Source organism: Oncorhynchus mykiss, chromosome 26 (assembly GCF_057628025.1).
Source record: "Oncorhynchus mykiss isolate SJ-2025 chromosome 26, ASM5762802v1, whole genome shotgun sequence".
NCBI classification, from domain to species: Eukaryota; Metazoa; Chordata; class Actinopteri; order Salmoniformes; family Salmonidae; genus Oncorhynchus; species Oncorhynchus mykiss.
The window spans coordinates 23,924,748-23,952,500 of NC_143047.1; the positions used below are offsets into that span (position 1 = coordinate 23,924,748).

At 46.0% G+C, this 27,753-nt stretch overlaps 2 protein-coding genes across 6 annotated transcripts in view; one reads left to right on the forward strand and one right to left on the reverse strand.

Annotated features, from left to right (window-relative positions):
• On the forward strand, positions 1 to 21,285 carry LOC110506669 (exostosin-2). Of its 5 annotated transcripts, none has more exons than XM_036964478.2 (15): positions 1 to 226; positions 838 to 1,159; positions 1,302 to 1,525; positions 1,732 to 1,821; positions 2,873 to 2,989; positions 3,174 to 3,369; positions 4,141 to 4,280; positions 4,444 to 4,537; positions 8,467 to 8,598; positions 12,297 to 12,486; positions 15,017 to 15,183; positions 15,848 to 15,991; positions 16,317 to 16,445; positions 17,761 to 17,843; positions 18,022 to 21,285. In XM_036964478.2, coding segments are annotated over exons 1-15 (2,169 nt in total). In that variant the 5' UTR covers positions 1 to 224; the 3' UTR covers positions 18,161 to 21,285. The 5 variants fall into 5 exon arrangements, 4 of the variants coding, with proteins under 4 accessions (XP_036820373.1, XP_090078613.1, XP_090078612.1 ...); XM_090222486.1 differs by having other exon boundaries at positions 34 to 226; positions 1,261 to 1,525; XM_036964477.2 differs by lacking the exon at positions 1 to 226 and having other exon boundaries at positions 830 to 1,159.
• Positions 20,458 to 27,753, reverse strand: part of LOC110506670 (homeobox protein aristaless-like 4) — a 26,635-nt gene continuing 19,339 nt past the window's right edge. Inside the window, exons 3-4 of the mRNA XM_021586461.3 lie at positions 27,659 to 27,753; positions 20,458 to 25,893 (exon numbers count right to left, since the gene is read on the reverse strand). The exon at positions 27,659 to 27,753 is cut by the window's right edge and continues 34 nt beyond it. Coding sequence (XP_021442136.2) covers positions 25,573 to 25,893; positions 27,659 to 27,753 — 416 coding nt within the window. The 3' untranslated portion in view covers positions 20,458 to 25,572. The remainder of the gene's footprint in view (positions 25,894 to 27,658) is intronic.

The window sequence follows — 27,753 nt, forward strand, 5'->3', positions numbered from 1 at the left end:
GGGACTATAGCCAGTGCATGCAGAGTCGCCCACGGGTTTCTGACAGGCGAAGAAGAGTTCCACTTCCGGAAATCAAATTATTCACACGATAGCTAATTAAACGGTATTGATGTTATCTACCTAACGTTAAATGTATAAAAACTATACATTATGGCTTTGCCGCTTAGCTAAGAAGAGGGTATGAATTAACAGTTTGTGATCGACTTCGCACCGGTCAAGCGTGAATGTAAGTTTACTGATCAAATCGAAGTCTGCTGCATAAACATGCTAGCTAGTTAAGCTTGAAGCTAGCTGGCCACTTGTTTTTACTTTTCAAGATTTCAGTTTATCATGAGAAGTGTGATGTTAGCTAGCTACATACACTATATATATAGTTGGTATTTTATAATAAACGCCGACTAAACTAGTTGCTTTTCGCGAATCTATTAAGTTTTCATTGATCGTCAATATAGCTAACTCGTCAACCAGTCTGCTAGCTAAATTGAGTTTGCTGCCAGTGTATTTAAGTTATATTAGATAGTTGTTCAGTTTAGCCTGTTATCGTTAGCTAGTTTTACCTCACAGAATGCCTTTGATTGACAGCTAATGTTGTAAGCGGTCACTGGGTTAAAGTCGTTACGTAGTTTTTTATAAAGAGACCTGATTGGCTCTTTTAGGCAAGGCCAAGTAACGTTACAGTAACTTGTTTATTTCTTGCTGTAACAGTAGTCCAACATGGCTTCATTTCATCTAGGAGAGGAAGTCATTTTAGACTGTTGATACATACCCTGGCAGTGTGTCAACGGACCAGGAGCCATATATTTATTTCTGTCTCTCTCAAAATTGTTGAATGGTCAGGCTCAGCATGTGCGCGTCTGGAAAGTACAGTTCACGGGGCCCGGCTCTGATTCCACGGATGAAAACCAAGCACCGCATCTACTACATCACCCTGTTCTCTGTGGTGCTGTTGGGACTCATCGCCACAGGGATGTTCCAGTTCTGGCCACACTCCATCGAATCAACGGCAGACTGGAGCCTGGACCGACGCAGCGTGCACGATGCACCTCTCGTCCAACTGCCTGTCTCCAACCCTATTCCTGAGAGAGGGGACCTTAGCTGCAGAATGCACACTTGTTTTGATGTGTATCGATGTGGCTACAACCCTAAGAATAGAATCAAGGTGTGCCTAGTTTCCATCATCACATGTCACAAATTACAGATACGTGAAGTTAGTTTCATCTGCTATTGTTAGTCTCTGAACCTTGTCTTTTGAACCAACAGCAGCTAAAGTGGACCATCATAAATGACCCTCTGTCTGGCAGGTGTACATCTATCCTCTGCAGCGTTTTGTGGATGAGGGAGGAGTGCCAATCAGCAGCACAGGCCTGTCTCGAGAATACAATGACCTGCTCAGTGCCATCTCCGACAGTGAGTTCTACACTGATGATGTCACCAGGGCATGCCTATTCGTGCCCTCTATTGATGTGCTCAATCAGAACTCTCTGCGCATCCGGGAGACTGCCCAGGCTCTGGCCATGCTCCCCAGGTAACCTTTCCTGCACACTGCTCGGGTCGCACTGTTATCTCCTCCACCCGAAGCTGGGAGTTCTCTTCATATGTATTTATCCTTCTTTACCCTCTGTCATTCATCCTTCCCCCGCTCTCATCTACCACATTGATCTATCAGCCCATTTCAGATATCTAAGTGCACACATTTGTCGGTTTTTGACCCCTAAAGATGTTTGTTTCCAGGTGGGACAAAGGGATGAACCACCTTCTGTTCAACATGTTACCTGGAGGACCTCCAGACTACAACACAGCCCTTGATGTACCAAGAGACAGGTAACCTTAATAAACCCAGCACAGGAAAAATGAAAGTCAATTACAATGAACATAGTTGGATAAACTCACATTATTGTTTTTTTGTTCATCAACCAACCTTGACTTCCAGCTAATATTTACTCCAGCGTGAATAATCAGTGTTTGTTAGCAGAGTTACTGCCAGGCACATATTGTTCTACCAAGACCACCACTAGAGGGAAGCATGGCGTTATCTTAGCTTTCAGTTTTCTTTCCGTGTCCTTTAGTCTGATGTTATGTTCAGAGATTTATACATTTTTTATTTTTGTTAAATTGACTCATAGTTTTTATTAAATTAGTTTTTTCGCTCCATATTTTGTAGTTTGACTTGACTAGCTAATCCAGATTCAGTTCCATCTTATCTCCAACACAACTACAGTACTTGCATATAATTACAGGGGGGCTTGAAAAATATTCAACTAAGATGAACGTACTACTTAAAAGTAGTCCAGAGATGACAGAACCTCTAGCGGCCTTGAGCGGGCAGACATCCTCATCTCCTGGTATTTACTGCCACAGAGAGAGGCCATGTTTCCCAGCCTTGCTCTTGGCTGCTCGCTCCTTTTGGGTGGAAAAGGTGGGTTTTATGAACCGAAAGCCCTGAGACGATGAACACTTATCTGGAGCTGTAGGGAATTTCCTGGGCTCATCCAGCTGTGCTCCATTTGGCGTGGGGCCTCATCAGAACCAGCTGTGTGTGTGTATATATAGGCCAGTGTGTGTGCGTGAGGTTGTCCTTGCATCCACAGGTAGGACGCCATAAAGATTGTTCGTCAGTTCTCATGTAACCATTACATATACACATCTCCAAAAGGATGAGGTTTAGGCAGCCTATTTTTGTCCAGGTGAATACTTCTTAATCTTCATGTTACTCAATAGCGTTGTTCAGCAGATATGACAAGAAACAGCCAGGGTATCTGCACATCTGTCATGTATTGTCTTGCTGCAAAGTTCTGTATAGCTGTCTCTTCTCTCCGTCTTAACTAAGTAAGCCTATGTGACAGTGGTGTAACATTGGATACGTGTGTTATAGGGCTCTGCTTGCAGGGGGAGGCTTCTCCACGTGGACCTACAGGCAGGGTTATGACGTCAGCATCCCTGTGTACAGCCCTCTGTCTGCAGACGTAGAGCTGCCCGAGAGACAGCCTGGGTGAGCAGCAACACCACCGCCCACACTTCCGCACCTAGATTAGGACTCTTATCGCTTCCTCAAGCAAGACAACAGGCATCCTCACTTCATGTGACAGTGGGAACATTTGGGAAGTTATCTTTTAAAGTCACCATCGACCACAGAGATTTACATTGTTTCTAATGGTGTCCCCGTCCCGTTGCAGGCCCCGGCGCTACTTCATTCTGTCGTCTCAGACGGCCATCCACCGTGAGTACCGGGCAGAGCTGGAGAGGCTGAAGGAGGAGAACGGGGAGGCTCTGCTCCTCCTGGACAAGTGCAGCAACCTCTCTCAGGGAGTCGCCTCAGCGAGGAAACGCTGCTACAAGGGCCAGGTGTTCGACTACCCCCTGATCCTCCAGGTGAGACGCACACAGAGACCTGCTACCATTTAGACTAACATGTACACACACTTGTAGACATTACACAGCTTAGGGGGAAATTGATGTTTAACATTGATAATGACCATGCAGATCTGACTTAAATGCATTTAAGAGGGCTCTGCTCAGCTGTGTAGGTCATCTCTAAGAGTTAGCAGTCTATCTATGTGGGTAACTTTATGCAGAGTATACCTGGGAAACTACAACAATGCCTGTGGCAGTCAGTCAGCCAGTGTGCCTCTCTGCGTTGTCTGTCTGCTCAGAGTGCATCTCCAGCCCGTCTCTGGCCTGTCTAGACAGGAAGTGTGCTTATCATCTGGTATGGGTGCAGCATAGCCGCACATCTGGGGTACGTCCCACCAAGGAGAGGTACTAGAGGGGTGGAGGTTGATGGTGTGGTGGCAGAATCTCAGTGAAAGCACCCCCCTTCTCCACCTCTGATATTGGAAAGGTTCGCTATAAGTGATGCCTGTATTTTAGAATAATATTTTAGGTTGCCTGCTTGTATACTTTTAACATCTGTAATTGGTCCACCATGACATTGCCCTCCCCACCCTAAACTCTTCCATATGGGAGGCAACATCGACAGTTCATGCAGTCATTTGACCAAACACAAGCTGCTCACTAATATTGTGTTAGTCTGTTTTTGACCCGTCTAAGCTTTCTTAGTTTGGCGACGGCTATGTCATTAAACTATGTACTGTTGATATGGCTATGATACTGTAATACCTCGTGGTAATCTGTGTTCCCCAGGAGTCGTCGTTCTGTGTGGTGCTGCGTGGGGCTCGGCTGGGACAGGCCACCCTCAGTGATGTGCTGCAGGCTGGCTGTGTCCCTGTCATCCTAGCAGACTCCTACATCCTGCCCTTCTCTGAGGTCCTCGACTGGAAGAGGTCTGCTAAAGACACTGCTCATGATCTCACTCCAACTTCAACACATATCTCTGCATTAGATTTTCTGAGCTCGTATTGGGATTTCTGATCTAGTTTAATAACAGTGGCCGTGTTTGCCATTGATACTGACTGACATTTGTGTGTGTGTGTGTGTATTGTACAGGGCATCCGTGGTCATTCCAGAGGAGAAGCTCCCAGAGATGTACACCATCTTGAAGAGTATCCCTCACAGGCAGGTGGAGGAGATGCAAAGACAGGTGACAGTCAGATCACAGCTTTTCTTCAGCGAACATTCAAATAGACTGAATCCCTTTCCTGGGGATTTTTCTATGCACATATAGGGAAATGCAGTCTTTATAGAGTTGTAGTAATAGTCTATTTCCAGATGAATACGCCTCAGGAGAAAGTGCCTCCGGCCCTCTCAGGTTAAGTTAGTGTGAAGACGGGGTCAAAGGAGCTGTGACATTCACGCTCCCATTCCAACCTGGGAGACGCGTGCCTCACTGTCGGCCCAATGGAAGCCATAACACAGGCAGACTGAAGGGTGAGAGACACGTTGTAATGGGCCCTTAGGATGAGAGTTTCTGTCCTGTTGTCTGTTTGGATTGTCTCGTCATGTTCCCAATCTTGATTAAAAAGCTCTTAATAAAGGTTCTTCAGTGTTAGTTTCAGTCGCGCCAAATCAATGACAAATCCCCTCCTTTCACTGGTCCAACTGAGCCTCAATAAACAGAAGTGAAAGCCCTCAGAGAGCTCTGCACGTCCAAGCTGTTTCTCATTCCCTTGTATCAACGCTAGTCCATTTACCAATTAGACTGGCCAAACAGACATATCAGCCCCACAGCTCAGAAACCCTGTTGGAGTTGTTTCATTCGCCAAGCCTTGAACATGTCTTCCCTTGAGGCTCCCCCTCCTGTCTCTGTAGCTGTGGGGATCTGAAATGCTTATCCACTGCTCTTAGTGTTTCTCTGACAGTTTGTCTGTGTCTAGGGCTTGGAATTTAGTAATGAGATGTGTAATCAGTTGTCTTCCTGTCAGGAAAAGGTTCTCAGTAGAGATGAGGACTGATAAGGATTGTAGTTTGTTTGGAGTAAAAAAAAATACTGATAATAAACATTGTATCAATTCACTGGAGATCAGAGGAACACAACCAAATCATATTGGTCTGAGTTGAGTAGTGAGTACATCTTAAGCCAGGGGAACGTGAGGCGTAGGTATGTCACTGCCATGCGCGTGCCTGTGGCCCCTGCAGGACTGACTGGAGGAGGGTGTTGGAGCTGGGCTCAGGACGTGTACGGGTGGGGTGGGGCCGGAGCACAAAGGCCCATCTTATCCAGGATTTATGGGGCGCCGTAGAGCCCATTCCAAATCAGTCCACACCTGTACACATCTGGAGAGACTCCTCACTCACATTCACTGGCTGGAGAGGAGAGGACACTGGGAATCACTGAGTTGGTCCCCCATAAAGACTTGACATTGTCAATAGTATAGACAACACATTGTCAACTCTAACTCACTTGGACGTGTGCAAAATTATGTATTTTTTCTTCCCTTAAATTTTTCTAAGAGCTGTAGGAAGATATATATTTTTTTCTGATTGATCTTATTGAAGAGCTGAAGTGAAGTATTTACTCACTGTACAACAGAGAGCCTAACTGCCTTTCCCTCCTCAGTGGTTCTGAATTCCACACTGTCATCTTCAGTCCTTTATGGGTTTAAAAGGTCTCTGACCATATGGCTAGTATGCCTAAAATACACACTGCTGATCTTTTTTCCACTAATTGGTCTTTTGACCAATCACATCAGCTGTGAAAAAGATCTGATGTGATTGGTCAAAAGGCCAATTAGTGGAAAAAAGATCAGAATAACACAGCCTTACTCATGATGACTGTGTCAGCTTTGATTGACTATCTGTATGATATACTAAGTCCTGAATTGAATGATAATTGGATAATTGAGGAGACATTCTGTCTCACTTATACAGGGCCTCACAACTAAGGTCAAATGTAAAACTCCTAATCCATCAGTAGCCAGCAGCATCATTTCAGGAGAAAAAAAGGATTTCAACATTTGATGTGGTAGTATCCACATAGCTCACAATTTGGGACCTAAGTGCTTAACAGCTGCTAAATGTTAGTGGTGGTCACCTGAGGCTTTCCTCTGAGCCTTGTTTGTATCAGACCCTAGGAATAGAATACATGCTTTGTTAGATCAGTACAGCTGAAATTAGTACTTGTCAATCACAGGGCTGCAGCTATAGTACCAAGCCCAATGTAATCCTGTCTGAACCCTCCCTGTCTAAAAGGAGTTGACGGACAGCAGAGTATAGCTAGAGAAAGAGATGGTGGACTGGGTCATTCCCTTGACCCTGGTCGTGAAATTCTGGCTATTATTATGATTTCTCAGTCCCACAGGAACCACTATTGATGATCAGTTGTCTGTCATTGTGGTAATACTACAATGTCCTCCTAAGCAAGTTTGTGCTAAGTAATTGTTCACCATGACAATTTTACTTTTACAATATTTATATCTTATTAAGAGGTGCAAGTAGTTACATTTATTTTAGTTTCAGTAGCCTAGATTAACCAAATCAGTTTTGAATTGATGGATGTTGTTTATGGTCCAAGTCCAAGAACACCTCAAAGAGAGTTCAGTCTCCTTAGTCCAGCGCTGTATGTTAGAGGAAGGGAACGACAGTGCTGCAGTGAAGCAGACCCCTCTGCCCTTTTTCTCTGCTGTGACTCCGTCTCTTCTTCCCTCATAAAAATTCCTGCAGGCGCTGGGAGGGGGCGGAGCGGGCCTCTTAGGCCGGAGCAGTTTGCTTTTTGCCTCCTCCCGGTCGGAAAGGAAACTTTCATCACTGGCTGATTTATGGGCCGTTGGGTTCCCCTGAGATTAGAAAGTCTTTTTGAATACTCCTCACCCCCTCCATAAAAATAAACGCTGTTTTTGTATTTCTCCTGTGTTAAAGGGGACTAAGGATGGGGGTGTGGAGTGGGGGCTGGTCCCTTCTCATGTGCTGCTGAGAGCTCTCTGGACTATACGACAACAAAAACACCAGGCCAAGCTGCTCCACTGCTATGGAAGGACAGAGCCCTGTAGCCAGGCCAAGACTACCACAGCTCTAGCAAAACGGTTGGCTCATTGGCTAAGCTGTAGCAGCCAATGCTATCACTGTGTTTGCTGCATTGCAGTTTTCCTTTTGTGCACTGTTGTTGCTGTTGTCTATTTGTTGCTTGATCCTCCTCTGCTCCTAATCCAAAACAGAGGAGATCGTCTTCAGCTGGGGGTCTTATTCTCACCCAACAAATATGCTATTAATATCTTGAGTTTCTGGCTGTGCGAATAGTTTCCGGGGTGTGCTCTGGCTAACCAGTCAAATGTCAGTTGGAGTTGAGGGATCCAGTATGGACCTCCGACATGTGCTTGTTAAAGTGTGCTGCACTCAGGGTCACCTAGGACCTGCTGAGTTGGAGTCAGGTCACACTGACATGGTGCCTCCTGGCAGGAGACAGTTCTGTTTTAATGATCATTAACTCTTATGGGCTCCTCTCCCTCCATAGCTGTCCCTTGATGTCTCCTAATGGATCAGTGGGAGGGGAGCACCAAGGAAGCTGGGGTGCTACCTGGGGATGTTGTACTAGTAACATCTGCATTGAAATATGATTGACTGCTAGGCTGCACCTTCCCCTCGGGCACTGTAATGCTCCTTGTTGTTACCATGGACTAGTAGTGAAAACTAAAAGTAGATGTGTACATAGTTTGCATACATCTTGGATCAAACATGTATTATAGTCCCAATGGGCCTTAAGCAGGGGGTCCCAACCAGGTTTACTAGGACCACTGGGGGTACTTGAGAAGACTCATGAGACCATAGGTCTACTGGTAAAAATACACATGAGGGGGTACTACTGGAAGAGTAAAATACAGTAGCAGAAAGAGGTTGGAACCACTGGCCAGGTTGATATTTGGCTGCCCTGTGCTTTGAAAGTCAGGTGAGTTGTAGAAGGTCTTGGCCTGCTGTAGGACAGATGCTGTTAGAGATTCTAACCATCTAGAGCAGTCCTTCCTGTTCTCCAGTCACTGGGATGCCTTCTGAATGTGTGTTCATGTTCATGACAACTTGTCTGTTTGTCCAGGGCCCAGACCATATGTTTTTACTCCAAAACAACTCTGTTCTCCTCAGGCCCGCTGGTTCTGGGACGCTTACTTCAGCTCCATGAAGGCCATCGGTATGACAACGCTTCAGATCATCAATGACCGCATCTACCCCTATGCTGCCCGCACCTACGAACAGTGGAACAACCCCCCTGTGGTGGTGAGTAATCCTCTAGTTGCTAGGTCTTTAAAGAGTGGAAAGATGCGTTTTAGGCTAGATGTGTTTTAACATGATTGGATACCTCAGTCTTCCATTGGAGCCTGCTATAATCTATGCCCCTCTAGCCTACACCACTAATAATGTTATTGTTTTTTACTGCGGTTAACCACTGAATCTTCTTAGACATACGAGTCATATTTATGGGGGTGCAGTCTGCAGTGTCTGGTATTGATGTGTGACCTGACACTACTGTGCTGGCCTCTCAAAACAGAAAAACACAGTGACTGACTCCCTCAGTGACAGATATGACAGTTTTCCCAGGTAAGTCTTTCCCAGTGTATCGGCTGGGTGGCAGGCCAGCTTCCTCTTTATAGGTCCCTTTCTCCACACATGTAGTCTAGCGGTCTTTGGCTGCTTGGTAAACACCCAGTACTGCTGAAACAGCCAGTGTGTTTGTGTCAGCAGTTCTGCACTGGGAGGATGCCTCCAGTGCGGTGAAAAATACATGCCTTAGTGTTTGAGTCATTGTGTATGTGTGAGAGAACACGGTTTAAGGAGTGTTCGTGTGTGTGTGTGTGTGTGTGTGTGTGTAAGTAACCTCTCTGTGGTTGTGGGAGTGTGGGGATGCAGACAGCTTGGCTCAGCTATCACCTCTCAGGGGCTGTTAATCAGCCCTGCCTGATCTGCTGCAGTCCCCAAAGACATCACATGCAGCTCCGCCCTCCGTCCTGTCTGTCTGTCTGTGGCCCATGTTCCTCCTCTTATTGGACAGTCCTACCAATGGTTTGTGATATGTTGGTCTGAACAAGTCAGCTGACTCTGACTGAAGGTATGTTTACAACACTTGGCTTCTCGGAGTAATTCAAAGCTCTTCAAGACTAATTACTTTCTACTCTAGCCAACTGCTCAATCACAGCTAGTATTGCCTTTTTCTTTGGAGTGGGTAGCTGGTTAAGCAACAGTTACACTTGACATTACCCACCTCTCTCTGTCAGACTCCTGTCTGCCTTTTTTCCCAACCAATCGTCATCATTTAGGTGTGCTGTCTCAGCCCCTGCTCACAAGAGGTTAGTTGTGCAGGGCCACAGACCTGTTACCGTTCCAATGCTGGAGAAGTGCTATCTCTACGTATTCAGTGGAAACACATCGAGCAGAATTGGAACAGGACACTAAATAAATCAAGCAGTTGTTTTTTCTCTGCTGTTCTGTATCCTTCGTTCGGGGTCATAATTGAAAGCACATTTCACAGGCTCTCTGCTAGTAGCAGTGCCTTTAGAAGGGTTTTCAGGCTAGGGAGGGACAGACGGGATGCTTTTTGTTCGGCGAAACGGGTAATCCATGGTAGTCACCTGTTCAGCCTCTGAAAGGTGCCTGAAGGTTAGGAGGCTTTGTACCGTAGGGGGCTTTCATATCAGACTGGTTTGGAGTGTTTTTGTCTTCTGAGCTTTGGTGTGTTTTCTCCCTTAGTTTGGAACGGTGTGAACACACAATTGGGTGCACACTAAACAATGCACCGTGGTTTGCTAAAAAGGGTGGTGTCGGTCCAATTAATTACACCTTTCATAGAATGTGTATTCTTGGAAAATGGCAACTGATTATTTCTTAAACTTGACCTTGACCATTAGGGGACATCTAATGTTTGAATTTAGGCTAAGTCGGGGCTTGTTCAGTGGTTTAAATGGGCCAAGAAACCTGGCCAGACGATTCCTTCACTGGTAGAGCGCAGACGAAGCCTGCACTGTGAATGTGCTCATATCAGGACTCTTGAAGATGTGACGGCTTCACCATCTCTGCTTCTCCATTAATCACTGTTAGGCAATCATCACAAACCACACAAATCAAAGCCCCCCTGCTGGCTAGATGGACCTGCCTCCAGTCATCACTGGAGCTGCTGCTACTTCCACATTGCCATTGAAAATCATTTGTTATTGTGGAGAAAACACTGTTTGTCAAACACTCAAATGCCATCTTGTTCTCTATGTTTACAATGATTTGCGTCAATCTACTTTTCCTAACACCACCACAATAATGTATAGCCTAAATCACCCAAATGGCTGCATCATCCCGTTTTTGTGTAAATTGATCATTGTAAGCAGTAAACTAAATTTAACTGGGCTCATTAACATTGGAGAAGTGGCTGTCTTTCTTTCATCTTGTTTATGTCATCTGACAAATGACTTAAGTTGTCCTTTTCCTCTTCATCTCACCACTAATGTGTCACCGTGTTTAGTTTAATTATTTCCCCCTCTGCTTGTATGTCAGTGTCACACCACCCCAGAGAAGTTTCCGTTTGCTAGTAAAGTTGAGCTTTTTTATTTTTATTGGTGAGCACTGACTGATGTAGGGTATATGAGGTGACCATGTTTATGGTGACAGACATGGTGGACGCTGTTGGAAGAGCCACAGAAACACCAGTCTGTCTGTGGTCACCTGTCTGCAGCAGAACAGAGAAGCACTTCAAGAAGCCCACACTTTTATTTCAAATCTCCAATCCCTCCCTATGAGGTTAGCACATGTCTCTAGTGGAGGTCTGGAGGCTTTGGGGGACCTTTGGTACAGTTGATTAAGTCAGCTGCAACCTCCTTTATTTGAAAATGCTACTGTTGTAGTGTTTGACAGTTAATTAAGGGTTAAAACCACATCATCCAGTCAACATAATGCTCCTGCTAACAGAGAACGGTCGCGTTGAAGTTGACCCTGTAGATGAGAGAACCTGCATTGTAGAGCACTTTAAGCTACTGCAGTGAGTCTCCTGTGTCACATGTTGACATATTGTTACTCTTGTATAATCGCGTTACTCAAAATGTCAGTTGTCTATATGTTAGTTCAGAGGTCTGGATTGAGTGTCTCATTGTCCCATTGTGTGTGTATATATATATATTATGTCTCCTTGTGTGTGTCACTGCATCATAGGGCTCTCTGCACTGCCAGTATTTTATTTTACAGCGTCACTTGATCTAGGCTAGGGTCTGCATCTTCCAGAGTTAACGGGCCATTTTAAGACGGGGCCAGGAAGAGGAGCCAAGTCCCACACTGGCAGTAGACAGTCGCCGACACCGTCGCCTGCATCCCCCTGCCTCCCCCCTCTCGCTCTCTCTCTCTCCCCTGCCTCCCCCCTCTCTCTCTCTCCCCCCTGCCCCCCCCCCTCTCTCTCTCCCCTGCCTCCCCCCTCTCTCTCTCCCCACTAAAACTCATCTGGACCTCTGCTGCATGGCGCTCACCAGAGCTTCATGACAAAACGTCACTTATAATATCCCAAAGCAGCAGTGTAGAAACAGCAGGAGAGGCCAAGACTGCCAAGTCAGTGTGTGGACTCAACTTACACATGTACCTGAGATGAGGGTGGAGCTCTTTGTCTCTGTATTACACACTCTCTAAGCTGTGCTCCTGAAACAGCTCCGCTACCGCTCGTTTCTTAGTGTGCTTGGCTTTCCAGACTACTTCACGCTGGGTGCTTGGCATTCCCGGTTGTGAGTCTATTAATCTTTCAAATGAATTAATAGATTATTTCTGTTCCCTAGTAAAGCCATTGTATGGCAATCACTGCAGGTGACTTCACTGCTGAATCAAGCAATGGAATGGCAGCTTAAATCACGATGGAAAACATGTCACAGGCCAGGATGGCAGACAAATGAAGGCATACATACATGCATTGTAGGAGAGCGTGACTAACCTTTTTGGTCTCTTGTCCTCTGTAGAAGTGGTCGAGTGTGAACAGCCCTCTGTTCCTGCCTCTCATCCCACCGAGGTCCCCAGGGTTCACTGCTGTGGTGCTGACCTACGACCGTATCGAGAGCCTCTTCCGGGTCATCACTGAGATCTCCAAGGTTCCCAGCCTGGCCAAGCTACTGGTGGTGTGGAACAACCAGAACAAGAGTCCCCCTGAAGGTGAGCCCTAGGCTGTATTCATTAGCACACACCGTAGCGTAACGTTTTGCAAAATCAATTTTTTTGAGGGGCTGAAACTAAAATACGTTTCTTATTGGACAGGTTTAGGTAGTCCCTCTCCATTTTGGTAGATGTTCTTCTGTTTGGTTCCTCATGAATACACCTCTGATTCTAACCCTCCCTTCCCCATATTGTTCATTAAACCCATTATTGATTCAAATATTACCCTTAAACAAGCACACCAGCAATAGGAGTTTTCATGAGTTAACCTTTTCAGTGACAACGATGATGCTTTGTTGGATGTTTGTTGGATGTTCAAAGATGGGATATTGGTGTTCTGTTTAGATTGCCTTACTTCATAGCTATCATAGAATCCCAAAAAATGTTATCTCTGTTTAGAGATCGACTGAAGTTGGCAGATCGATACACACAAGGAATGGGAAAGTGGCTGAACACTCCATGTTAACTGCCAACTTGATGTGAGAAGAAGTGGTTATTTCACCATGCCATGGTTTAATACACAAGATGGAGCTCTTGATGTGAACCAGATGAGTGATGATAGCTTCAGCAGCCAAGACCCGTCTCTCTATAAGTTTAGACCCTGAAAAGCATGACATGCTCGAGGCTGGAGCCAAACCTCTCTCTGGCTTTGCTTCGTGTTGAGAATCAGGAAACTGGTTCCCTACTCGGTGCTGCAGCAGCCACCTCATTCTAACCTTCCGATGTCAACAGGTCTCCTCAGTACTGGCAAGCCAGACGACGTAGAGGCCTTTCATTCATGTTGATATACTGTCCACTACAGACACTCCACTTCATCAAACAGTGTGCAGTGTTCTGCTAGTGCTGCCTGTCTGTCCTCCTGCCACAGCCCTCATTTAGAGCCCATTAGAGATGTTTCAGAGTAAGCTGATATTAGTCATTATTTATTGTGGCTTTCGCTCTAATGATTCCTCTTAACAAGGCGATTTAGGTATGCGGCTGTTTATGGCGCCCCTTAACACTGACAGCTCAGGGAACGGCAGGGAATGAAATCTGTCCTCTGCATAGAGTTGTGTAATGTAATGAAGCAGCGAGCCACTTTGAAGCTCACTCTAATGGCCCAGTGTTGCCTTTGATTAGAGGCGTCAGTGGAGCCTGGCCAGAGCTTTGTGACCCATTAGAATTAACAAGGGGCCGTTCATGGGTCAACTCAGGGTCTCTGCTTGGGATGAGGACGGATTTCCTCCTCATCCTCACAAGGCCTGATTGTGCTTCTGACATGCACAGAGATTGTACTGTGTTTGTTTGTCATGATTAACTTCATAGTTTATTTGTTCACTCATACAATCTTAGCATTATGACCTGAAGAAACCTGTTTTTCACATTGGTCAAAGACAGTTATGGAGCTGCAGAGCATGAAGGTCGAGGTAACTACAGGAGAGATGGGGATTGCAGCAGGATTCCAGGCTAAATCAGAGCTAAGCTACTAACCTTTGTTTTGGAGATTTCACCCTGCACTGCACACATCTCCCAGCTCATCTTTGGAAAAGAGAGGAGGAAAGAGAGAGAGAGAGAAGAAAGCCCTTGAATATATCACAGCAGTTCTCCCGTTGACAGTTTAGTGTGGAGACGTTCAGAGCTCGTCGGTGGGAGCGCTGCCTGCTTGTCAGGCCCCAGTTAGAGCCTTAATGGGGTGACACATTCTGTGCCATCTGTCTGACTGCTCCGTGCCATGGACACTTCCCAAGCTCACTAAACACTACTTTTAAAAAAGCTAACTTTGTTGCTCTGCCTTGAGAGGAATCTTGGTGTGGTCAGGCTTGCACATGATTCAAGTTGGCGTTGCGATTCGAGTCAGTGATTGTAGTTTTACTGCTAGTGTACTTTCCACTAGGATTGCCATTTTGAAACGTCTCCCTTGATGGCAACCCAACTCCACACCTCTCCAACTGAAGTCTAGATGTTAGTTTGACCTAGAAAACTAGAAGTCTGGTTTGATGTCTTAGGTGTAGGTGGGTGACGCAATATATACTGTCAGATTTGGAATGTGTGGAAGTAGTTTTCACAGTTTGCTTAATGTCTTGCAGCTTCTCAAGTAGCACACAATGCTAACTGACCCGTTTGCCAAGGCCTCCATTGCATTGATAGAATGGATTTTCTATGACCTGTCTGTATAATGTAGTCTTATCATTCATTCCCTTGGTCTCTATCCCTCGGTTAGACTCTCTGACCTGTCTGTATAATGTATTCTTGTCATTCATTCCCTTGGTCTCTGTCCCTCGGTTAGATTCTCTGACCTGTCTGTATAATGTAGTCTTATCACTCATTCCCTTGGTCTCTGTCCCTCGGTTAGATTCTCTGACCTGTCTGTATAATGTAGTCTTATCACTCATTCCCTTGATCTCTGTCCCTCGGTTAGATTCTCTGACCTGTCTGTATAATGTAGTCTTATCACTCATTCCCTTGGTCTCTGTCCCTCGGTTAGATTCTCTGACCTGTCTGTATAATGTAGTCTTATCATTCATTCCCTTGGTCTCTATCCCTCGGTTAGATTCTTTATGGCCGAAGATTGCCGCGCCTCTCAAGGTGGTGCGCACCAAAGAGAACAAGCTCAGCAACCGCTTCTTCCCCTACGACGAGATCGAGACTGAGGCCGTGCTGGCCATCGACGATGACATCATCATGCTGACGTCTGATGAACTACAGTTTGGCTATGAGGTGAGAGAGAGGATACCCTGTATCACGCCTGGGAGATGTCACCCCAAATGTTTGACCTTGGGCTGAGTGCATTCATACTGGCAGGTAAACACAGGCCACTTAGAGCTGACCCCAGAGTTTAAACTCATCCAGGGAGCTTAAGTCAGCCTCCAGTAAGGCTATATGTGAGGCGGCTGCCGGGTGCTGGAGATATGTTTGATGTGTGACAGATGGTGACAGGCCAGAGCTGATGCTGTCCATGCCTACAGCCCAGCTTGGCACTCACCTGAAGGCATTTAGGACCTATTGAGACAATTGAGGACAATTTGAGGATAATGACATGAAATGAGAGGCAGGCTGCTGTGGGGAAGGAAGGCTGTCTGGCACTACTGCCTCTCGCTGGGTCCGATAGCGGGACACGCTGCTGGGCTCCGGTATCCAGTCTCCACACACTTCTCTGCCCATCACAGAGAGGGCCTGTAGCTTTCATCTCTTTAAAGTGAACTTTGGGGCTCAAAGTATCTCCGTGATAGCGGTCTTCTAGCACTACCTTGAAGAAAGTGAAAGGAGGCTACTTGGAATGTTTTTAGTGTTGCCAAATTCCATTAACTTGGAACTTTCCCCAAATTCCTGGAAAACCTGTAATTTGTGTCTAACCGTCTCTTTCCCCCGCCATGTCCCTCAGGTGTGGAGGGAGTTCCCAGACCGGTTGGTGGGGTACCCGGGTCGGCTCCACCTGTGGGACCACGAGATGGGGAAGTGGAAGTACGAGTCCGAGTGGACCAACGAGGTGTCCATGGTTCTGACTGGAGCAGCCTTCTACCACAAGGTTAGCCTCAGACAGAAGCCCCTCCTCCCTCTGTCCCCCTGCCAGGCCCAGTATGGGGAGGGGGCAGGGTTAGGTCACACAGAGAGAGAGAGAGGATGGAAGAGTCATAGGTGAGGTTAGGTTATCTGTCTCACTGTCAACCAAAAGCTTTCCTTTTGATTCAAAGCAAGTACTTCTGAGAAAACACATCCCTCTTTTCAGAGGTTAGACTCATTTATCATGTCACCAGTGAGTAGGATGACATGTATTTCACTATTTATCTGCTTGTAGTTTCCACTGCTTGCTGATTTTGATGTTGAGTAACACTGGCTTCTTTCCTTTCCAGTACTTCAACTACCTGTACACTTACAAGATGCCAGGAGACATCAAGAACTGGGTGGATGCTCATATGAACTGTGAGGATATCGCCATCAACTTCCTGGTGGCCAACATCACTGGCAAGGCCCCCATAAAGGTACAGAACAGTGCACAACGTTGTCCCACCACCTGAACACAACAGTCCTACCCAACCCATTATGCTGACATTAGGTCCTTAGGGGGTCAAATTCAATGTTGTATGTTCACCAGAGCCATGGCTTGCGTCCCGAATTGCATTCTATTCCCTATAATGGTGCACTACTTTTGACCAGAGCCCTATGGGGTGGCATTTGGGACGGAGCTATGTTAATATCTCATTAGGAGCAGTACTACAACATGCACCACATATCAGGAAGCTGAAGGCTGTAACTCCAACTCCCAGAATGCAGAAACATTTGTTTCTTCCTGTCCTGATAGACTCTGTCTCTGATCAGTTCTCACCCCTCTGTGCCCCCTGATACCTCCACCACGCAGTGACCGTGTCCAGGTGCAGAGGCCGCCCCTAAAGCCCAACCTTAACCTCTCTTATCTGGGTGTCACTGACTGCCACTCCTCCTCCGACTATGTTTTCCTAAGCTCACCAGGGCTCACTCACCCCACCGTCAAAGCCATGCCTACTCCCTCCCTCTGTGCCCGCAGTAGGCTACCCCCCCCACCCCACATATCTCCCACACGTCCTCCTCAGAACTGATCTCCTGTCTGGAGTAAGATGGACTGGTGGGGTGGGTGAGACAGAGGAAGGCCATACATCACCCCTTTAATGAGCATACAGCTGTTTCTCCTCGGTATGCAAGCAGCATGCCGTGGCCTTTTAATGACCACTCAGGTATACAGCAGCACAACATCCTCCCTCAGCGCAACAGCCCTCAATCACACTCTGCTGCAACAACCACTGCTGGACCTGCTGTCACAACTAGCATGACTTCATCTAATGGGTTTATCACATTCTAGAGAACTGCAACTTAAAGGGATATTTCAGGATTTGGGCAATGAAGTCCTTAATCTACTTCCCCAGTGTCAGATGAACTAATGGATACCATTTGTATGTCTCTGTCTCCGGTATGAAGGAAGTTGGAGGTAGTTTTGCAAGCCAATGCTAACTAGCATTAGCACAATGATTGTAATTCTATGGTATTTACTTGCATGCTAGCAATTGCGCTAAAGCTAGTTGGCAACATCCTTCAAACTGCATGCAGAGACAAAACGGTATCCACAGGTTCATCTGGAGAAATAGATAAAGGGCTTCATTGCCCAAATCCCGAAGTATCCCTTTAAGCAGTACTGTGACGGTATTAGACCTGTCTCATCAGCACAGGGATTTGATCTCACCACACAGTAGATTCTGTACTGTATGTTTCTTAGTTGTGTAGCAATGGTAGATTTGTAAAGCTCAATGTCCTGGTTCCATTTAGGTGACCCCAAGGAAGAAGTTCAAGTGTCCTGAGTGCACAGCCATTGACGGTCTGTCCCTGGACCAGACACACATGGTAGAGAGGTACGTCCTGCACTGAGCATGCTCATCGCCTAGCTACTCTAGAAATGGTGTGTATATGCCAAATCAATATTCATAGAGGTAGTAGTGGACATACAATATCTGAACGTGTTTTATTTGTATTTTTCCTGTGGTTGATTGCCTCAATGTTAACGCCGGTAACTTCTGTACATTTCCCCAGATCGGAGTGCATCAACAAGTTTGCGTCGGTGTTCGGCACCATGCCCCTGAAGGTAGTGGAACACCGTGCAGACCCAGTCCTCTACAAGGACGACTTCCCAGAGAAGCTCAAGAGTTTCCCCAACATCGGCAGTCTCTGACCGGACAGGGCTGTGGCCCAGCAACCCCCAGACACCCATACATACCCAGCATCTTCTAGTTCAGGGGAGACATAGAAGAGTTTATCTCTGTCCATATAGAACCTGGAAGGTTGTTGTTCTCTGTAGGGTGGTGTGGGGTTGGGAGCCTGTATTGTTTCCTTTCCTAAATACTGGTTTGAATTAGAAGTGGTGAGAGATGAGGTGTGTGTGCTCATTGGTTGGCTGGACAGAATCTACTGTGCGACTGAGAGATGAGGTGTGTGTGCTCATTGGTTGGCTGGACAGAATCTACTGTGCGACTGAGAGATGAGGTGTGCGTGCTCATTGGTTGGCTGGACAGAATCTACTGTGCGACTGAGAGATGAGGTGTGCGTGCTCATTGGTTGGCTGGACAGAATCTACTGTGCGACTGAGAGATGAGGTGTGTGTGCTCATTGGTTGGCTGGACAGAATCTACTGTGCGACTGAGAGATGAGGTGTGTGTGCTCATTGGTTGGCTGGACAGAATCTACTGTGTGACTGAGAGATGAAGTGTGTGTGCTCATTGGTTGGCTGGACAGAATCTACTGTGCGACTGAGAGATGAGGTGTGCGTGCTCATTGGTTGGCTGGACAGAATCTACTGTGCGACTGAGAGATGAGGTGTGCGTGCTCATTGGTTGGCTGGACAGAATCTACTGTGCGACTGAGAGATGAGGTGTGTGTGCTCATTGGTTGGCTGGACAGAATCTACTGTGCGACTGAGAGATGAGGTGTGTGTGCTCATTGGTTGGCTGGACAGAATCTACTGTGCGACTGAGAGATGAGGTGTGTGTGCTCATTGGTTGGCTGGACAGAATCTACTGTGCGACTGAGAGATGAGGTGTGTGTGCTCATTGGTTGGCTGGACAGAATCTACTGTGCGACTGAGAGATGACAAGTCTGTGTATGTCCACTGCTGCTGTATTTGAACCAGAGGCCCCGTGGGCTCTTTGGCTGATCTGGGGTCAGTGTATATAAATCACACCGGTGCTACATGTGAGTCAGGACTGCTGTCTGCCGCTGCTGTCTGCCGCTGCTGTCTGCCAAACACAGCAGTTGTGTAATATGCTGAACAGTAGAGATAATATATCCCATGTCATTTATCTCGAACTGATGAATTTTTTAAAATGATAAATAATATGAGACAAGGTAGTGTTAGAGGGCGCTTCTCGTCTAAGGTCATTTCATGGCATGAGCAATTTTTATTTGTTTAGTGTGAGCACTGCAGAGGTGTATGGTCCGCTTTCTCTGCATAGAGGATATATCGCAAATAATATGTACACTATATATTTACTGCCAACTGTTCTACTGCTAACACTTTTCAAAAGAATGACCGGTATCTGGACATTTGAATGACCTTTTATAAAGTGTTGTGCTTCATAATGAACTATTGCAGTAACATCTAGTCTGGTATAGTAGGGAAGGTACTGTAACTGATGCGGTGACATTGGACTGTCTGCTTCATGGAGATGTAGGCACCAGGTTGTACAACTCCCCAATTTTGATGTCTCTTTTTGTTTTATCTTTCTGTTAGTCTGTGTAGGCTTGCTCATCTCTCTAAAGGAATGTCCTAAGCATTTCAAGTTTGTCAGCACACACTTTTTAAAATGTCAATATTGCCTTTTTTGTTTTGTTTTTTTACTTGTGTAAGGATTGTTGTTTGTGATAAATGTGTCCCAAAATATATATAAATATGACTTAGTGAAGAAATACATGCTAAATAAAGATGTTTTTCATTGGCCTGGGATTAAAGAAAGGAACAATGGTGCTGCCGGACTCCAACCAAGGTGCATGAATTGAGGAGCAAAGTGAAGAGGAAATTCAGCTACTGGAGAACAGAGGAAGTTGAAAAAAACGTAATCGGAAGTGTTCTAGATGTGGATGACGATGTTGTATGCATGTTTATTGGAGTGGTTTTCTCATGCACAGTCACCAGTAGCAAGCCTCTGTGTCAGTCACGCTCTCTGTCCTCATTTTGATTTGGTGAAAGCCCATGTCTGACCAGGGCTGTTGTGACAGCCAGGCCGTGTGCAGCACCACTGTTCAGCCTCGCCTGTCACCTGTTAATACACGCTCCCTAATCCACCCTGTACAATGTCAGCAGTTCAAAGGAACGCTGTTAGTATTTTTGTCGACTGCGTGACATTCTTGGAGGTTAGGAGGTCTCATTTCATCCCTCATGTCTGAAATACTGAGGGATTTTAGGCTGTCACTGCAACTGATGCAATCATGGTACATATGAGGTAGATGATATGTAAATGCAAGAAGATGGACGCGTTTCTTTTTTTACACTAGATTTTTATTGAAGGCCCTCCCACCCCTCCATCCTAATTTATATAGACATCAGTAAAAACAGAACACCAGAATCCCCAAAATCTCCACACACGTTACTACATGTGTTGCCCATTGCTGCAGGACATTGTGAAAACTGCTACTCTTAATGACTCCTCTGAGTCTTGCCATCCTAAAAACATCCCAGTCTTTAAATGTAGGATGTTTCCGTGAGAGTAGGAATCCTTCTGCAGTAGCATCATTCCCACCACACAACAGCATAGAAAGCTTGTCAAAGAGCTCTGACCTCTTTGACTAAATGTGTTTTATTGTTTGTTTAAAGGTCCAATGCAGCCTTTTTAATCGCAATATAGAATTATTTCAGGGTAACAGTAAAGTACCTTACTGTTATTTCAATTCAAATGGTCAAAAAGAAGCAAAAATAACTTCTTAGCAAAGAGCAATTTCTGAAGTGAGAATTTTGCTCGACTGTCTGGGAGTGGTCTGAATGGGGAGGGGAGAACAACACCAGCTGTTATTGGCAGAGCAGGTTGTAACTCTGGTGTTGACACCAGGCAGACCAAAACTCCATCCCACCACAACAGGCTGGCATTTCATGCAATCTTTTCAAACAGCTCTTACACTAAAAGTCCATTATGATTTTCACCATTTCACAGTATTATTACAACCTCATAGTGTGGAATATATAAAAGCAGGAAAATCACGTTTTGGACTGCACTGGATCTTTAAATAATTGGCGGGAACTATATGAAATTACTCGTGACAATTGAAGCTGCACTTCAGTTATCCATTAAAAAAAATGTAGTTGATGCAGTTTTGTGTGTGTGTGTGTTTCTTAAATAAGTATGTGATGAACAACAGTTTTGCTCTCAATGCTTGTAAAACAATTTTCTAAAATATGATGTAAGTGCAATAACTTACTGTACTATAGTAACTCACACAAAGTATATATGAGAACATGAACACAAGTAAAAGTATACCATCATTAATTAAAAAGGCGTACAATATAGCTTAAAGCCACAAAAACCTTTCAAAATACTTGGAAACTCAAACCAAGAACACCCACCCCCTTCAGAAGGATCACTCAAAAACCAAGAACACCCACCCCCTTCAGAAGGATCACTCAAAAACCAACCCACAAGTATCTCACAAAGATAAAGCAATACTTTACATCAAATTAGTAACATTTCAAGGGTCTTTGTAAATTACTGTAAATCAGTCCAATTTACATTAAAACATTGTTTTTTTTACATGCACACACAACACACAGTTTTATATTATAATAAGTATTTACTTATTTTTATTGCCCTGCTTCAGTAGTATTAGAAATGATAGGGGTGGTGTGAAAGGTGACATCATCACCGAGGGACAGACTGGGACCCCTGCAGGCTACAACAGGATTAGCTGATATACAAGCTGTTTCGCAACTACTTAAATTCTGCATATCTAATCAGTTAAGGCCCTAAGGCAAGCTGTGCCTCGATTAGGGTAGATGAGAAAGAGAATATTTACATATTAACCTGTGATTCATCCAAGAAGGCTTCATATGGGCTTCTACGTTTCTGCAGTCTTTAACACTGAGCTTTCGGTTTTGTCCTTCTCAATTCATAGAGAACTGCAGATAACAGAACATGTCTATAAATAAAGAACTTAAAACGTTTTCAAAAACATGTCGAAAAAGGTAAACAAATCAACTCTGTGTCGACCTGAGCTTCATGTGTGTTTGAGCTCTGAGAAGCACCCAACCCAGCACTGTAAACCCTACAAGCCCTAGTCAGAGACAGCTATAGGCCAACCTGAAGCACAGGGCCACTGGCGGCTCTGTCTGTTCTGTCACACAATCCCAGAAAGAATCCCTGTCCACAGATGTCCCAGTGTTAATTAAAAAGGCTGCAGCCTGGCTGTGCAGCTGTGTATGGCCGTAGTGCCGGAGGGGCAGGCATTCGGCTAGAGGAGCGAGAGGGAGAGCCCTAGTGCAGTGTGGGGGCTTCTTTGAAAATGGAGCCATGACAGCTGAGGAGAAGCATGTGCAAGGCATGTTTGTTTTGCATTTATCCCCTGAGCGCAGCTGTGTGCACTGTTCTTTTCCCAGAACACCGGAACGCCGTGGCCTGTTCGCACTCCCAGCAACCCCTTAGAGCGGCCTATGAGAGCACAGGGGCCCCATCTCCAAATCTCAGAAGAGCACCTCCAAACACAGAGACAAGCCGTGTTGTCAGCAGTATGTTCATGCATTAGGCTTGAACTGCCATGTATAACTGGATCCAATCTGAGTCGTCATTTGGAAAGGGTTTCTGACCCATTGTTTGTAGATGCTGACAGTTCATCCTGGATCTTACATACCACAATATCCTAGCAGAGCTACCTACTGTAGATGCTGACAGGTCATCCTGGATCTTACATACCACAATATCCTAGCAGAGCTACCTAGTGTAGATACTGACAGTTCATCCTGGATCGTACATACCACAATATCCTAGCAGAGCTACCGAGTGAAAGGGGAAATAATGAGGCTTGTGTTACAGAATTAGAAATGGATTCTCTGCTTAAGGTGCATGGGGTATCATATTTGGCTTCAAATCTATGAGACCTTTTGTTTTGACTTGATCCAAATGGGAACCTTTGGGAAAACAGAAAGCTCATAATGCATAAGATGATGGAACACGTCTACTATTGCTGTCACCTCCGCGAATCGTGACATGGAGCCATTGAAAGCACGGAATACAGTTTGCCCCCCACATTGTTCCATGTCCACACTAAGGTGCAGGGACTGGGGATCCGGTTGTTCCCTGGGGGGGGGGGGCTATAAGGGGTGGGACAGGGGAATCTGTTTGTTGCCAGGGATGGGACGGGGGACTATAGGGGGAGGGATCTGTTTGTTGCTGGGGGGTGGCTAGGAGGGGGGGGAATCTGTTTGTTGCTGGGGGGTGGCTAGGAGGGGGGGGAATCTGTTTGTTGCCGGGGGGCTGTAATCGGATCCTCATCCTGGCATGCTGGTGGTTTTTCTTGAAATGGTCCTGCTCAGACCCCATGCCAAAGAGTTAATGAAGCCAGGCTCAAAATTCAGCCTGCTCAACTCAAGTCGTCATACTAAAGCTGTCAGGAGGACAGCTGACTGCGGAGAATGAGGAATTTCTAACAACATACCTCTACTGTCATTGGTAAAGTGATCATGTTGATGCAAACATGGAAATAAGGTCTTTCAGAGCTCTGCTAGAGTGCTATCCAGTCTTTATGACAGCCTGCTACTCTGACACCTCTCTCATGGGACGTAGCCTCTCCACATTCTTTACACACCGTCAGGAAATTCAGCATTGAACTTACATGTGTCTCTAACAGCGAAAGGCCATACATACATTGCATCTGGGACTAAGAGATGCATAAGAGCACATTGGTTTTGGAACAGAGTGGAGCTGCTAAGTGCCTACTGACGGCTCTCTCCAAGAGGAAAATAAACAGTGAGTGAGAGATGGAATAAAGTTGTGCAGTACACGTTCCCCCAAGTCCATCATGACCTGCAGCCAATTCACAGCCCTCCTCTGCCTCAACAAACTGTTTCACAGGGATTCACTTCACAAGTCTTCTCCAAGTGGAAAGAGACCTGGGGTTCCCAGTATAAAACTGACTGACGGCTTATTTTGTGTGGAGAGAAAGTAATATGTCTAACAAAAGCACCAAAGGTTCTCCATTGACAATTCCATCCCACTATAGTGAGGCTTTGCATGAAAAGAGATAGTGGTCAACATTGACGGCATTAGTCACCATTTTATTATCCTCCCTCAAAAACTGTCTATATAATCTACACTGCCTCTCTGCTGTTCAAGGCTGCCGCTGGGTGTTATTTCTGGCAATGGGACTGGAGGGCACTTTTCCTGTAACTCCCTAGGTGGAAATGTGAGGTGAGGAAATGCCAAGGGAGGAAATGGCATGTCCACTTTGAATCTCCTCCTGCAAACAGAGCTGAGCCTGTCTGGTGCTCCCAGACCCTGTAGCCCCCAGCAGGCCTGCTGTGCACCTCTCTCATACCCACACACACCACTTCCTCGTCCCCGTCCCTCTCTGGCTCAGTGATGGCTCATCAGCGGTGCAAGTAGGGCTCTCTGTCTGCCCGCACTTAAACAAACCTGGATTTATATCTGACATTTAAGTGTTGGAAGGTAGCACCAACCTAAACTATGCTGGTGCTGACCATGCATACCAGAAACAGTAAGCTACCTTTGAAATGGTTTACCTCTTTCCAAAACTGAAGTATATGACTGATTTTATCAGCATTCTTTCAGTTAGTCTGACGGAGATGGATCGGCTATGGGCTTGACCGTTACCTACACCCCTCTCCTTGAAGTGAAGCTGACCAAAATGACCTTAGGAAACCCAAATGTACACACAGACCCAAATCAGGCCGAATGTACGTAAATATGTGAATATCAGTTTGCAGTTTATGTGGAGAGAATAGTTGCACACAGTCTGACAGAAAGGGACAAGGGATTCTGGGACAAAACCAGGATCAAAATGAATAAAGAAATACACACTTCAAATTTAAATACCGGAAAACAAGAAAGTATAATAACACCTGAACAGAAAAAGCTTTGTTGACTCTCACTAGCAGGTGTGTTAGCAGACGCATCTCAATATCTGTACAAACAGCATTACCTGTATTAACTGAATAAGTGCAGGGATTGGTTCAAATCTATTCGGCTTTTTTTGTTATTTTTGTTGTGTTATGGTTTATAGCTACTGTATAACCAGCACATTGTTTCCAACAAGCAACCAATTCATTTGTCTCTTTAAGGATAGGTCTGATTCTTGATTTCCTGCCTCTCACCTCATGCTTTAACTACCTGACTGACTGACTGAATGACTGTTGTTCATCTCTGATGTCCACTGGTCTCTCCCATCAGAGACACAAAATAAAGAAGTGCACTGTCCAGATTTGTCTCTTTTCTCTCCTCTTCAGCAATTTGCTATGGCTTTTATCATCATTATAATTTTAGATTATCAATATTTCTGTTATAGTAGCACAGACTGGCCCCCCTCTCTGCTTTGGCTTGGATTGGACGTGGTGGGGTTCCCAGAGGCCCCTGTCCTGCTGCTGTTGAGGCATCATGTTGCCCAGGAGATGGCTGCACTGTGCTCCTTGGCCTTCATACGCAAGGCGGCGATGCTGGAGGACTTGCGGTCTGGGTCCATGCTGTTCAGATCGTACCCGTTGATCCCTGGCCCCATGCCAGGACCCCCAAACAGGCTGCCCATGTGTGTCTGTCCCATGTGACCCCCAGGGTTCGGGACGCCCAGGAAGTCAGATACGCCGCTGCCGGAGTGAGGGTGAGGGGTCATACAGGATGTGACTGAGTCACAGGGCACTACACAGCCTGGTACAGGAGACGCTCCGCTGCCGCCACCAATCCATGATGGGTTCTGTATCTGAAACGCAGAGAGAGGACAGGGTCACTTTAAATACCAAAACTATGTGGGTGAGTCAGTCAGGTGAGTTTTTTCAGACACCCTCTGTGGACTGAATATGATTATTGCAGAATGAAGGATGTGGTGTGTGTTTGACATCCTGTTTACAAACAAATGTTCTAACCTAGAATACTAATGCAATACAGCACAAGTTGTACAATTATTTATTGTCATGTTTTGCTTCCTCAGTAAATTTCGTCAGTCTACAACGCTCACCCCCCAAAAAATGGTTATCTTGTGCACCAGCTTCCACTTGTCTCTTCCTTGGTATTTCGCCCGGCGCGCTCAATGGCCTAAAGATGAGGTAGACCTTTTATGGTAAAAGGCTTTGAAGGCTATGAAGATCAAGAAGACTATGACACCCACCATAGTCTGTCAAATCGACTTGAATGATTCATTAACCTATCAACTCTGTGGAGCAGCGTTCACATTATGGTCTACTTGTCCATAGCCTGATATTTGAACGTTGAAAACCCTATTGGAGTGTTGCTGCAGGTCGGTACATAAGTGGAAGGGAAAGACATTTCCCTCCTACCTCAGTCCTTCAACACCTTGCCTGGCTGTCTTAGAAATCTCCATGCTTCCTGTCACCCTCCTCCACGGACAGAGAGAGAGAGCTGCAGTGGTCAGGGAGCTGATAGGGATGTGGGAGTGGGGGTGTTTGAGATGGGGGGACGGGGTAGTGGTGCTGGAGGCTCGCATGGAGTGGCCAGATGTGCACAGAGCTGCATTCCACAGTATCACACACACACACCTGCCCTCTGACCCTCTGTGCAGATGAATAATACATGGGGGGGGGGTTCTCTGGGTCTATGTGAGGGTGTGTCTGGCCTGTCACTGGAGCCAGCCTGACCTCACTCTCTGGGGGGCAGACAGAGAGAGGAGAGAACAGGAAGGGGAGCTGCCTCATCTGGGCCTGCTGATCTGTCTATGTATCACAGAGAAAGGCCTCCCCCTCAGCTTGAACTGCTCTCTCAAATCCTTTGTCTGTAACACCCAGAAGATGTAAGTAACCCCACTCTCTGCTCCTCCAAGACCTACCTCACCTCTCCACCATGACAGCTGATGGCTGGTGAGCGTTATGGCACAAATGATTGCTGTGTTTCACATTGATGGTGGTTGAGGAGAGTTTCCTCCTTACTATGTAAGCATTCTTTTATTATTTATTTATTATCATTATTACTTTTTATTATTATTTTTCTCCCCAATTTCGTGGTATCCAATCGGTAGTTACAGTCTTATCTCATCGCTGCAACTCCCGTACGGACTCGGGAGAGGCGAAGGTCGAGAGCCATGCGTCCTCCAAAACACAATCGAACCAAGCTGCACTGCTTCTTGACACAATGCCCACTTAACCCGGAAGCCAGCCGCACCAAGGTGTCGGAGGAAACACGTACACCTGGTGGCCGTGTCAGCGTGCATTGCGCCCGGCCCACCACAGGAGTTGCTAGTGCATCATGGGACAAGGACATCCCTGCCGGCCAAACCCTCTCCTAACCCGGACGATGCTGGACCAATTGTGCGCCGTCTCATGGGTCTTCCGGTCGGGGCCAGCTGTGACAGAGCCTGGACTTGAATCCAGAATCTCTAGTGGCACAGCCAACACTGCGATGCACTGTCTTAGACCACTGCGCCACTCGGGAGGCCTAAGCATTTTATTTGAGCATTTGAAAAAACGCTATATACAGTAAATAAATTCAATTATTGTATTATTAATTATTATTACCTGTGCATAGTTCTCAGGTCTGGCTAGAAGAGGCAGCTCGTACGCCGTGGAGAAGTGTGTCCTGACCTGCTGCATCTGACCAAAGCGCTCCCTCT